Source organism: Bufo bufo, chromosome 4 (genome assembly GCF_905171765.1).
Source record: "Bufo bufo chromosome 4, aBufBuf1.1, whole genome shotgun sequence".
NCBI classification, from domain to species: domain Eukaryota; kingdom Metazoa; phylum Chordata; class Amphibia; order Anura; family Bufonidae; genus Bufo; species Bufo bufo.
Genome location: NC_053392.1, coordinates 603,826,653 through 603,840,484, shown reverse-complemented (window position 1 = coordinate 603,840,484; position 13,832 = coordinate 603,826,653). Strand labels below are relative to the sequence as shown.

General features: G+C 43.0%; 1 protein-coding gene across 1 annotated transcript in view; it reads left to right on the top strand.

Moving 5' to 3' along the window:
• DNAH14 (dynein axonemal heavy chain 14) overlaps positions 1-13,832 on the top strand; it is a 188,592-nt gene that overhangs the window by 125,543 nt on the left and 49,217 nt on the right. The window contains exons 52-64 of the mRNA XM_040430564.1: positions 1,666-1,833; positions 2,470-2,640; positions 3,272-3,445; positions 3,754-3,840; positions 5,300-5,497; positions 5,618-5,779; positions 6,406-6,597; positions 7,130-7,302; positions 9,126-9,234; positions 10,433-10,558; positions 10,913-11,007; positions 11,390-11,549; positions 13,294-13,425. Coding sequence (XP_040286498.1) covers positions 1,666-1,833; positions 2,470-2,640; positions 3,272-3,445; positions 3,754-3,840; positions 5,300-5,497; positions 5,618-5,779; positions 6,406-6,597; positions 7,130-7,302; positions 9,126-9,234; positions 10,433-10,558; positions 10,913-11,007; positions 11,390-11,549; positions 13,294-13,425 — 1,947 coding nt within the window. The remainder of the gene's footprint in view (positions 1-1,665; positions 1,834-2,469; positions 2,641-3,271; positions 3,446-3,753; positions 3,841-5,299; positions 5,498-5,617; positions 5,780-6,405; positions 6,598-7,129; positions 7,303-9,125; positions 9,235-10,432; positions 10,559-10,912; positions 11,008-11,389; positions 11,550-13,293; positions 13,426-13,832) is intronic.

Below are 13,832 nucleotides of genomic sequence, written 5' to 3'. Positions count from 1 at the left end.
GAGCAAAGAGCACAAATGGGTTGGTAGACGGAGAAGAGTGCAGGGATGTATTATGCAGCATTATAGTGAAGTTCTCAGAATGATGAATTTAATTCTACAAGAAACAGGTAGCAAACAACCGAGAGCAGAACCGCTACCTGGACGCTATGTGAGGCCAATAGGAGGACAACATACCGTAATTGTATAATACCGAAACGTGAGACCTAAAAACTCTAAGACATAGCAGCCCTATTACATGATGATCCTAGTACCTTTCTCCTCCTGGATGTCCCAGTGTTTATAGAAAAATGACATCTATAAAAATTTGCACTTTTTATATATCTTCTCTGGGGCGGCCATTGAAGACACACCCTTCCTCACTTGACTGTATGGATAGTACTGCAGGGTGCGTGCTTTATGGCAGCTGTAATGAATGGGGGAGTCAACTGTCAGAGAAATATCATAGATTATTATAGGTATTAGGGATGATGGAGTTCAGGCCCTCCCCCATTTACCAGGGAATAACAGGAGCGCTGCATACAGAGCCTTATTTATAGTTATCTAAGCCTCCAATAGCTCTGTGATTAAATCCCCACCCTCTAATGATGATGAGCTGACTGCTGACCCTACCCTCTAATTATAAGGAGATGACTCAGCTAACCCCTCCCTCTAATGATGCTATGACTTTGCTGAGTCCACCTTTTAATTATAATGAGGGGACTCTGCTAACCCCGGCATCCAATGATGATGAGATGACTCTGCTGACCTCACCCTCTAATTATGAGAGGACTATGCTGTCCCCACTGTTTAATGATCAGATGACTCTGCTGACCCAGCCCTCTAATTATAATGAAAGGACTCTGCTGACCCCATCTAATGATAATGAGATTACTCCGCTGGACTCACCGTCTAATTATAATGAGATGACTGCTGACCCTACCTTCAAACTATAATGAGATGACTCTGCTGACCCTGCCTTCAAACTGTAATGAGATGACTCTGCTGACCCTGCCTTCAAACTGTAATGAGATGACTCTGCTGACCCTGCCTTCAAACTGTAATGAGATGACTCTGCTGACCCTGCCTTCAAGCTGTAATGAGATGACTCTGCTGACCCTGCCTTCAAACTGAAATGAGATGACTCTGCTGACCCTGCCTTCAAACTATAATGAGATGACTCTGCTGACCCTGCCTTCAAACTATAATGAGATGACTCTGCTGACCCTGCCTTCAAACTATAATGAGATGACTCTGCTGACCCTGCCTTCAAACTATGAGATGACTCTGCTGACCCTGCCTTCAAACTATAATGAGATGACTCTGCTGACCCTGCCTTCAAACTATAATGAGATGACTCTGCTGACCCTGCCTTCAAACTATAATGAGATGACTGCTGACCCCGCTAAGCCCTATGATAATGAGATGACTCTGCTGACCCCGCCCTCTATTAATAATGAGATGACTGCTGACCCTACCTTCAAACTATAAGATGACTCTGATCCTGATCCTGTCTTCTTAAAATAGGGAAATTACTCTACTCATTCTGTCCCAGTTCACATGGCAAAGCTGTCAGGAAGATGGAGTCATGTGGCTATGTCATGAATAGTCAGGTCTATGTTACTGCCACTTCGCGTGATCGGATATAACAATTATTATATAATGCTGTCCCATGACTATTTTTTTCAGGTCCAGCTGGGATCGTTTCTGCAGTGCCACAATTTTTTAGCTGAAATCCAGAAGTGCCGCAGTTTATTATCTTCCTGTGCAATCGCCATGTACTACAGGACGTGTCACAGCATGTTACCCACACCTGCCAAGTGCCACTACACCTTTAACCTGAGAGATCTGTTTAAGGTATAAATGTCTTATGTTGTCATTCACTAACAGCAAGCAGAGGTGGACAACCTGTCCTCAATAACAGGCCCTCCACATGGTCAGCAAGTTCTTCTCGTAAAACACTCTGTAAACCTGGGTATACTGCTCCTTCCACTGTGCGACCTCCGACTTGTCTCCATTCTCCTCTTCACATCATGGCACTGCCTCTGTCACATACAGCACTGCCCTCCCCCCCCACCCATGATCAGCACACGCTCTCAGGATCCCCATGATTTAAACCATTACAAGTTATTCTCAAATTACCTTAAAACTTAATATTGCATTTTTTATAGTGGGCAGGGCTCAGTTTTTTATCATATAGCGCTAGAAATTTCCTGCTTGGACCTAGATTTAAAATCGAATATGTTACCTACAGCCGCCACTAGAGGGCGCTCACTACATACTATGTTATTATTGCTTTCAATGTAGAACAGTAAGCTCCTGAGCTCCCTCTAGTGGTGCCTGCAGACAGTCAGCATGTCTCATTTTAAAAGGGGTTTTCTAGAACCCAGCGGATCCGATGTAGAGGATTTGAAATGCTCCTGCATCCATATAATAGCTGTATCTTGTGTATAGTAATGTATAGTCATAGCTCTGCTCTTTATCCTGCTTTAGGTCCTGCAGGGGCTGTTCCAGGCCAGTGAATCCATCACCATCACCAAAGATATGGCAGCCCAGCTGCTCGTGCACGAGACGACGCGAGTATTTCACGACCGCCTTGTAGACGCAGGAGACAGAGAGATCTTCTATCAGTGTCTGTCAGAGGAACTGCTTAATTACTTCAAGGTATGGGGAAGAGCAACTTCGGCATCCTCTGATTCTTCTGTAAGGGTTAATTGTTCATCCACAAATTTATTAGGGTGTGCCTCACGGGAGGGATTCACCGCTTTGTCCTCCTGCTACTGCTGGGGACCCTGTGAGCTTTCCTGAAATACACTGTGCTGCTGGAGATCCTGCTTCTTCACTCTGTGATCACCAGTGTGTCTCCATTCCCTTCCTCACATCTCTGTCACTTGCAGCTCTCTTCTCACTAAAATCATCCCATGTGTGGACAGGTCTCTGCCCTCCACATGGTCAGCGCTAAAATACTCTGTGCAGCTGCGGACCCTGTTCCTTCCATCACATGACCTGTGAGACCCATCTTGTCCCCATTCCCCTCTTCACATCACATGACACCGGCCCAGTTACATGCAATACTCAAAACACAAAATTATAATTCTGACTTCAGTGAGCTCCCCCTAGTGGTGACTCTAAGAAGTCATCATTTTACCATTTCACTTGACTATGCAGAGGATTTGGTGCTCTCTATCAGAAAGAAATGAACAGGAAAGATGGTTTGAAGATAGCAAATGAAAAGTTGGGTCACTTTAAGACGAGCCTTTTGGTTGCACCCATTATCCTCTTCTGTTTCTGTTAGATTTCTTGGCCAATGGAAAAACTGATGAAGGATCCGGTGCAGTTTGTGGATTTTTTGGAGGTGGATTCAACGGCAAAGAAACGGGTTTATCGGCCAGTGACAAGTCACAAACAGCTGGTGTCCAAGCTAGATGAGTACCGGATGAAGATGAGGATGAGCTCCGCCAGCACGGGGGTAAGTGTCTGTATCTTAGCCAGGTAAAAACTCATCTGATTTGTGGTTCCATAAAAAACAGATGCATATGGATGGCGTCCGTATTTTGTACATCTATAGACCTGAATGGGCTAATCTGCTAATTGCAACACCAGTATAGTGAAGAAAAGTGGATGTGTGCACCTTACTATAGACTTTAATGGGTATGAGTGCTGTCTGCGTGAGGGCATAGTAATGTAAAATATGCTCCGATGAATCAGGCCTGAATCTATTGTTTGCATTGACCCTGACTATTTCTGACGCTGTCTGCCTTGTGATATTTCCTGCAGGACACCTATGTGTTCTTTACGGAGGCCATCCAGCACATCATAAGGGCCACCCGAGTGTTCAGACAACCTGGGGGCCACATGATGATGGTAAGGAGAGTTTTTATTTGTTTCTTTTTTTTGTGCCTGCTGGTGCAGTCACTGTGTACATACATTACATTACTTATCCTGTACTGATCCTGAGTTACATCCTGTATTATACCCCAGAGCTGCACTCACTATTCTGCTGGTGCAGTCACTGTGTACATACATTACATTACTTATCCTGTACTGATCCTGAGTTACATGCTGTATTATACCCCAGAGCTGCACTCACTATTCTGCTGGTGCAGTCACTGTGTACATACATTACTTATCCTGTACTGATCCTAAATTACATCCTGTAATATACTCCAGAGCTGCACTCACTGTTCTGCTGGTGGAGTCACTGTGTACATACATTACATTACTTATCCTGTACTGATCCTGAGTTACATCCTGTATTACACTCCAGAGCTGCACTCACTATTCTGCTGGTGCAGTCACTGTGTACATACATTACATTACTGATCCTGTACTGATCCTGAGTTACATCCTGTATTATACCCCAGAGCTGCACTCACTATTCTGCTCGTGCAGTCACTGTGTACATACATTACTTATCCTGTACTGATCCTAAATTACATCCTGTAATATACTCCAGAGCTGCACTCACTGTTCTGCTGGTGGAGTCACTGTGTACATACATTACATTACTTATCCTGTACTGATCCTGAGTTACATCCTGTATTACACTCCAGAGCTGCACTCACTATTCTGCCGGTGCAGTCACTGTGTACATACATTATATTACTTATCCTGTACTCATCCTGAGTTACATCCTGTATTATACTCCAGAGCTGCACTCACTATTCTGCTGGTGCAGTCACTGTGCACATACATTACTTATCCTGTACTGATCCTGAGTTACATCCTGTATTATACTCCAGAGCTGCACTCACTATTCTGCTGGTGCAGTCACTGTGTACATACATTACTTATCCTGTACTGATCCTGATTACATCCTGTATTATACTCCAGAGCTGCACTCACTATTCTGCTGGTGCAGTCACTGTGTACATACATTACATTACTTATCCTGTACTGATCCTGAGTTACATCCTGTATTATACTCCAGAGCTGCACTCACTATTCTGCTGGTGCAGTCACTGTGTACATACATTACTTATCCTGTACTGATCCTGAGTTACATCCTGTATTATACTCCAGAGCTGCACTCACTATTCTGCTTCTGGAGTCACTGTGTACATACATTACATTACTGATCCTGTACTGATCCTGAGTTACATCCTGTATTATACTCCAGAGCTGCACTCACTATTCTGCTGGTGGCGTCACTGTGTACATACATTACTTATCCTGTACTGATCCTGAGTTACATCCTGTATTATACTCCAGAGCTGCACTCACTATTCTGCTGGTCACTGTGTACATACATTACATTACTAAAGCTACTGAGGTTCTTTGTACTTTTCATATTTTGACCTCTTGGTACTTTGTGATTTTGCAGGTCGGACTGGATGGGACGGGGAAAGTAAGCTGCGCAGCGCTCGCCTGCTACATCTCGAGTTGTAAGCTTTTCCGGTTGTCCGTATCGCAGGGCTACAGCCACACAGAGTTCAGGGAGGATCTGAAGAAAGTGTATAAGGAGGCAGGGCTGCTGGGCGGCAGCGCGGTGCTCCTTATCCAGGGCTCGGACATCGTCCAGGTGAGGTGGAGATGTCTCTCGGGGCGGTCATTAGCTGATTCCTGGCTTCTCTCCCTTCGTCGTCAGCTGTCTCATCTGCACGTTGACTGTCACATCAGCTGAGACGTCTGTCTTTCTCAGGACTCCTTCTTAGAAGATATTAACTGCGTCCTGAGCTCGGGGGACGTTCCTGACCTGTTCGACAAAGACGAGCTGGACGGTCTTCTTGTGGAGCTGAAAGCAGAGGCCGCCGAGGCCAATATGTCTGACAACCCCCAGTCCATGCTGTCATTCTTCCTGAAGGTAGGGGGCGCTTACTTTTCAGCTATGCAAGTACCGCGTGGTCAGTCCGTACCTTCTAGTTCTATGTGTAGATGCTATAATGGTAATGCACTATAGTATATTGTGATAATTGTGTGTCACTTCTTCACCGTTTTAAGATCTCTGCTTGCTGCTTATGAATGTGAACCATCCAGAGGCTGAACATACCTAATAGTTCTCACAGCTGAGGGTCTGCTACAGTTGAGCTAAACAATGTAGATTTCACCCTGCTACATTTTACCTAATCTGTCGATTTTCTGTTGCTCCTCAGCTGCAAAAAGCATCAGTTCATGTCTCTAGATGTGAAGAAACAATTCACCATTCATTGACAGCAAGCATAGATCTTAAAATTATCGAGGAATTGACACACAGAGCATCAAATAGTGGCGTACTAACAAGGCATTACCTCCGCCTTTCACCCTATGCCGCTCCCTCCCAGAGCCCGGGCGTCCTCACTGTTCCAGCGCCTTCGCCTGAAATCTTGCGCATGCTCAGTAGATCTCCTTCAGCTGTCCCCACTCTGAGATCCGAACTGCGCATGCGCAAAACTTCAAGGACAGACAACTAGTGATATAAAGGCTCAGTTTTCTTGCTTTTTTTCCTTGCAGAGGGTCCGTTACAATCTCCATGTGGTTCTGGTTCTGAGCCCAGCAGGACAGACCTTCCGCGAGCACTGCCGGACACATCCGTCTCTAGTAAACTGCTGCACCATTGACTGGTACGACGGGTGGCCCCAGGAGGCTCTCCTCAGCGTGGCAGATACTTACATGGCGCAGCAGGATCTGGTGCAAGAGAACCAGGTGGGATCCGGTATCGGAACAGAACATGAACTCGATCGTATCCCATTAACATTTCCATTGTCCATAAATATAGAGATATTATAAGATATGAATTCCGTTTTGCAGTTGTCACAGCCCCGCCCACCTTAATACATTGTTGGAAGGGAGTAGCACGTGACCGCAGGATCAGACTACACACGGCTTGTTTGTAGTCTGTTACCATAGAGACAGATTTGCATAGGAGCTCTAGACACAATCCAGACTATTTGCAAAGTTTCTTCATTTTTGATGTTTTTGGATGCAGTGAAGAAAAATGAGGACAGAGAGCGGCTACAAAGAGCAGGAGGACCCAACATGTGTGCACGTTACACAGGCCACTGATTTCAATGGTCGCCATGTGATGCTTCATCTCCCCCTGTGGGTGGCGCTGCAGGGAATTGAACATTTCCTGGCTGATTACAGCTGATATTTCGGATAACCTGTTAACAGCTCTAAAATAAAGGGACTGTTTAAGGCGGACCTCCGCTCACATCTCATTTTTGTGTTTTCACAGGGTCAGGTCGCGCAGGTTTGTGTCGCCATTCATAAAAGCGTTTCAAGCACAGCGGCGCAGTACCAGGAGGAGACACGGAGGCGCTACTACGTCACACCTCAGAGCTACCTGAGCTTCATAGACACCTTCTCACACATCCTGCAGACCAAGAAGCAAAAGCTCATGGAGGACAGGTGCTTACCTAGACATTAGTCATGTGTGCCATTTGTCTGGCCTGGATGCAAAAACTGTATCGAAACAGCCCTGTGTGAACCTGTACCTTAAATGAATGTGCACCCAATTACTCTCCACCAACTATTAACCTCTTTGCACCATGTAACTTAAAGCGGAGCTGTCACCTCTTCTGACATGTCTGTTTTAGTAACTACTTGCATGTAATAAGATTTCTGGAACATCTATTCTTATAATTCTTAGTTGTTCCATTCCACTATTATTCCTGCTAGAAGTTTATGAATGAATTGCTAGCAGTTTGCAATGAAGGTCCAACTGGGTGTCTGATGCTATACAATCAGTGCTGCCAGGATCAGGTTGTGCAGGGACACCCCCCCAACTGGTAACACCCGGATGGACCTTTAATGTAAACTGCTGGCAATTCATTTATAACTTCTAATAGGAATAATAGAGGAATAGAACAAAGAGTCATAACAATAGACGCTCCAGAATTCTTATTACATTGGGATGGTACATCCGAAGTCGATTCGCTAAAGACTTTGTTGTAATATTGTATGGAGTTCCCGCTCCGTACAGTATTAGAATGTATTGGCTCCGACTTCGCAAAGTAGCGCAAGACTTCGTGTAATAACTTCGGGAATTAATTATTACTGTAAAAAACCTTTTACCGAACTCGGGTTTGGTTCCTAGTGGTACCCTGATAGTGTTCCCAATTAGGGATGGTACACAGGTGGCTACTACAACAGACCTGTTAGGAGAGGTCCTCTTTAAATGTACGATGCCCAGTGACAGCCCAGTGATGGTGCCCTGATCACAGGGGCTGTTCTTGGAACTCCCATAGAAGTGAACATAGCTGTGCACTTTCCATTCATTTCTATGGGACTTCCGAAAAAAAGCCAAGCGCTCTCCTTCACTTTCGGGGGCCTGTTTTAGAGAAAGGTACGGCCTCAGAGGTGGGGTGTGCACCTATCTGACTTTGATGGCTAATGCTAGCGATATGCCATCAAAGTCCCAAATGACACAACCCCTTTAACGGGTTAAATGTCTCCAGTGATGCCACGCTGTGCGAGTGAGTCCCCCCAACCATCTGTCAGAGAGCAGAGACGTGGCGTGTAGCGTGGGAGCAGGGCATGATGTGGAGAGGGGGCTATGCGTGTGTGCGTGTACTTTATTATAGTTAATGGGAGAAGAACGCACATCCTCCGATGAGTGGGAGTCCTGGGAGTAGAACCGCCACCTGTGAGACATTGATGACATATTATTTTGATATGCCACTAATTTCTCAGTTGGTAATACCCCTTTTATTTAGTCTACCCTTGGGATTGGTTCACAATGCGGCCCTCGGATGAGCAAAGTTTTCGCCGTTCCTGCTTTATAGCGATTGGATCCCTGTTTTTCTAATACCAAGGTTCAAATCCCATAATTCTAGCTACCTGCATCCACCACTAGAGGGAGCTCACTGCACACTCATTATACACAGCACACAATACCACTGTATGTAGTAAGCTCCTGAGCTCCCTCTAGTGGTGGCCACAATTTTGCATGTCTGTACAGGGCATTTGAGAGCTCTGACCACTACTGAGACATATTAATAAATTTTAATCAGCACAGAATTTAGAACCTAAAATTTAGGGTGCGGCTATCCTGTGTTAGGTTATGGGTGCAGATATCATCAAGTGTATCTGGACAATATTTTACAATATGCTCTTCACCCCATGCTCCCCATAACTGGGAGAACGTGATGTCTTCATTAAGAGTGATTGTTCTTAGTAGTTACTGCTGTCTGTTCCCATACATTACATCGTGTCCATGTGTCTTCTCTCAGGGATCGGTTCTTCACTGGGCTCTCAAAGCTTCTGGAGGCGACATCTTCTATTGAGATCATGCAACAAGAACTGGTCACCCTGGGGCCACAAATAGAGCAGAAATCAAAGGTATGCAGGACAGATGCAGGTGGATGATATACGGGTGAAACTCGAAAAATTAGAATATTGTGCAAAAGTCCATTTATTTCAGTAATGCAAATTAAAAGGAATTGCATTAATGCAGCTTAAAATTAGAATTTTGTGAAAAGGTTCAATATTCTAGGCTCAAAGTGTCACACTCTAGTCAGATAATTACTCCGTACCCCCTGAGCAAAGGGGACCTGAGATTGTGACTTTGGGGTTTCATAAGCTGTAAGCCATAATCATTGAAATATCTCGCTTTGCCTGTAATGAGTCTATCTCTTATGTTAGTTTCACCTTTTAAGTTGCATTACTTATATATATATATCGGAGGTCCCCAATCTTTTATATGTTGTGATCCACATTCACCTTTCAGTGACGGTCGGGAGCAGCAAACAATTCAAAAATAGGAGGAGAGAAATTTTGAATGTGGACAAAAAAACTTGAAATTTCAAATATTTGCTGATAAATATTATAGTGTGACCTTTATCACTAGTAGTATTGTATATAGTAGTGTAGTATTATACTACATGGTCCATGAGCCACACAACAGGGGCCCATGAGCCACACAACAGGGGCCCATGAGCCACACAACAGGGGCCCATGAGCCACACAACAGGGGCCCGCCCATGAGCCACACAACAGGGGTCCAAGAGCCACACAACAGGGGTCCACGAGCCACACAACAGGGGTCCACGAGCCACACAACAGGGGTCCAAGAGCCACACAATAGGGGTCCAAGAGCCACACAATAGGGGTCCAAGAGCCACACAACAGGGGTCCACGAGCCACACAACAAGGAGCCATGCGCCACACAACAGGGAGCCACGAGCCACTGGTTGGGGTCCAGATATCTATAGTAAGCCAAAATTCTGCACACACCCTTTAACTGGTGTAATTTGTAGAAAGTTGACTTCCAATGTGTGAAAGTATTAATTGGGAGGGGGGCCGCATTACTTGATGGAAGAAACGTTTTTCAGCCACTATTTTTAAATCAACTATAGATATATATTTATCTAGCATCTATCTCATATCTGTGTATCATATCTACGGTATATATTATCCATATCTATCTATATATGTATATACTGTAGATCGGATAGATAGATAGATGATAGATAGATAGATAGATAGATAGATAGAGATATCTCATATTTTCTTGTTTTGTTATTTTTGCCTCTTTCAGGAGATAGAAGAATTAATGGTAAAGCTACAGAAGGACTCTGCGGTGGTGGAGCAGGTTCGAGCCATCGTACAGCAAGAAGAAGACGTGATGGTGCAAGAGACCAGGATTGTACAGGAATATGCTGAGGTGATTTGTTTTCCCTTTGCTCCAGAGCTGTATTCACAATTCTGCAGGTCTCCATCAGCCCCTGCTTGTTGTGTCTGCACTGAGATTGTTCTGGTGATTTGCATTCTGAGTACTGCTGTTATTACACCGGGCAATGTACTGTGTACTGTTTGCTACAACCTAAAATCCAGCTTAGTCAACCATTTGTGAGCTCCAAACTCTGAACTGAACTGATACATTGTAACAAGACAGGATTGAATTTGCACTGCTGATGTATTTAGCTCCCAGAGAATTTTCTACACTGGATACAAATGGAGCAGTGCTATTGCTATGAGAAGTGTTAGAACTACCTACATCTTGTCTCTGTCCCTGCAGCAAGCCCAGCAGGAGCTGAGTGACGTTCTGCCCGCACTGGAGGACGCGGTGTCTGCTCTCGATTCTCTGGATAAGGCCGACATCTCAGAAGTAAAGTAAGAACCACAAAGTTAAAAAGCACCAAAAGAGGTCACTACATACAGATGTATACAGCTCCCATCCAGTGCAACACTAGATTGATATAGCAGTATACATTGAGCTCCCCCTAGTGGTGAAATTGGTCGTAATGTTTAGTTTGAAAAAGAAGACTTGTGGATATGGAGGAGGTGGGAAGATAAAAAAGTGGAAAGCCACACACAGGTGTCATGTAATCAGTTTGGACAAGAAGCATTTATGAGATTCATTAAAACCAGTGTAAAGGGAAAGGAAGTTGGTCAAGTGATTTATATAAAAGTAAACCTGTGATTCCATTTTATGCATCTGTCCCTTCTGCTGTGTCCCCTGGAAGCCGTCATCTGAGCTAGCTTCCTTTTGCAGAGTATACACTCACCCACCATTCCTGGTACTAACAGTCATGAACGCAGTGTGTGCGCTGCTGCATCAGAAGCCTGACTGGCCTACAGCCAAGCTGCTGCTTGGAGACCCAGGATTCCTCAAAAAACTGGTCAATCTCGACAAGGACAGTATTCCAGAAAAGGTATCAAAAAAGATTTCTGCTTCTTATTACTCTGTGTTCAGTGGTGTCCCCTGGAATAATATAGCCACTAAAATACTGCCTCCTATATACGAGAATAAAACTATTATAATACTACTTCGATGTACAAGAATATAACTACTATAATACTGCCTCCTATGTACAAGAATATATATACTATAATACTGCCTCCTATGTACAAGAATATAACTACTATAATACTGCCTCCTATGTACAAGACTATAACTACTATAATACTGCCTCCTATGTACAAGAATATAACTACTATAATACTGCCTCCTATGTACAAGAATATAACTACTATAATACTGCTTCTATGTACAAGAATATAACTACTATAATACTGCTCCTATGTACAAGAATATAACTACTATAATACTGCTCCTATGTACAAGAATATAACTACTATAATACTGCTCCTATGTACAAGAATATAACTACTATAATACTGCTCCTATGTACAAGAATATAACTACTATAATACTGCTCCTATGTACAAGAATATAACTACTATAATACTGCCTCCTATGTACAAGAATATAACTACTATAATACTGCTCCTGTGTACAAGAATATAACTACTATAATACTGCTCCTATGTACAAGTATATAACTACTATAATACTGCTCTTATGTACAAGAATATAGCTACTATAATACTGCCTCCTATGTACAAGAATATAACTACTATAATACTGCTCCTATATACAAGAATATAACTACTATAATACTGCTCCTATGTACAAGAATATAACTACTATAATACTGCTCCTATGTACAAGAATATAACTACTATAATACTGCTCCAATGTACAAGAATATAGCTACTATAATACTGCCTCCTATGTACAAGAATATAACTACTATAATACTGCTCCTATGTACAAGAATATAACTACTATAATACTGCTCCTATGTACAAGAATACAACTACTATAATACTGCTCCTATGTACAAGTATATATCTACTATAATACTGCTCCTATGTACAAGAATATAACTACTATAATACTGCCTCCTATGTACAAGAATATAACTACTATAATACTGCCCCTATGTACAGGAATATAACTACTATAATACTGCTCCTATGTACAAGAATATAACTACTATAATACTGCCTCCTATGTACAAGAATATAACTACTATAATACTGCCTCCTATGTACAAGAATATAACTACTATAATACTGCTCCTATGTACAAGAATATAACTACTATAATACTGCTCCTATGTACAAGAATACAACTACTATAATACTGCTCCTATGTACAAGTATATATCTACTATAATACTGCTCCTATGTACAAGAATATAACTACTATAATACTGCCTCCTATGTACAAGAATATAACTACTATAATACTGCCCCTATGTACAAGAATATAACTACTATAATACTGCCCCTATGTACAAGAATATAACTACTATAATACTGCCTCCTATGTACAAGAATATAACTACTATAATACTGCCTCCTATGTACAAGAATATAACTACTATAATACTGCCTCCTATCTTCAAGAATATAACTACTATAATACTGCCTCCTATGTACAAGAATATAACTACTATAATACTGCTCCTATGTACAAGAATATAACTACTATAATACTGCCCCTATGTACAAGAATATAACTACTATAATACTGCTCCTATGTACAGGAATATAACTACTATAATGCCATATACTATACATACCGTTTACATGTCTGTTACTTTACAGGTCTTTTCTAACTTAAAGAAGTACTCCAGCATTCCAGATTTTAACCCACAGAAGGTGGGGGCTGTGTCTACGGCATGCCGTTCTCTGTGTCAGTGGGTCCTGGCTCTTGAACACTACCATGAGGTTCAAAAGGTCAGTACAGAGGACTCCATAGCCAGGTGTCATCTGTATGCCCTTCCCTTCGGATCTCACAGGTTCTGGGTTCTTATACTTTTGGGTACTGTGCTTGATAATTAAGGGATTGTAAAACCCTTTTTTTTTTTTTTTTTAGCTTCATTGAGTGTGTTACTGCTGAAGGGCAGAGCTTAGCTAAGGGTGTGACTTAATGTAAGGGGGCGGAGCTTAGCTAAGGGTGTGGCTTACTGTAAGGTGTGGGGGCTTAAGTTAAGGGGTGGGGCTTAATGTACGGGGCAGAGCTTAGCTAAGGGTGGGCCTTCAGGTAAGGGGCAGAGCTTAGCTAAGGGTGTGGCTTAAGGTAAGGAGCTTAGCTAAGGGTGGGACTTCAGGTAAAGGGCAGAGCTTATCTAAGGGTGTGGCTT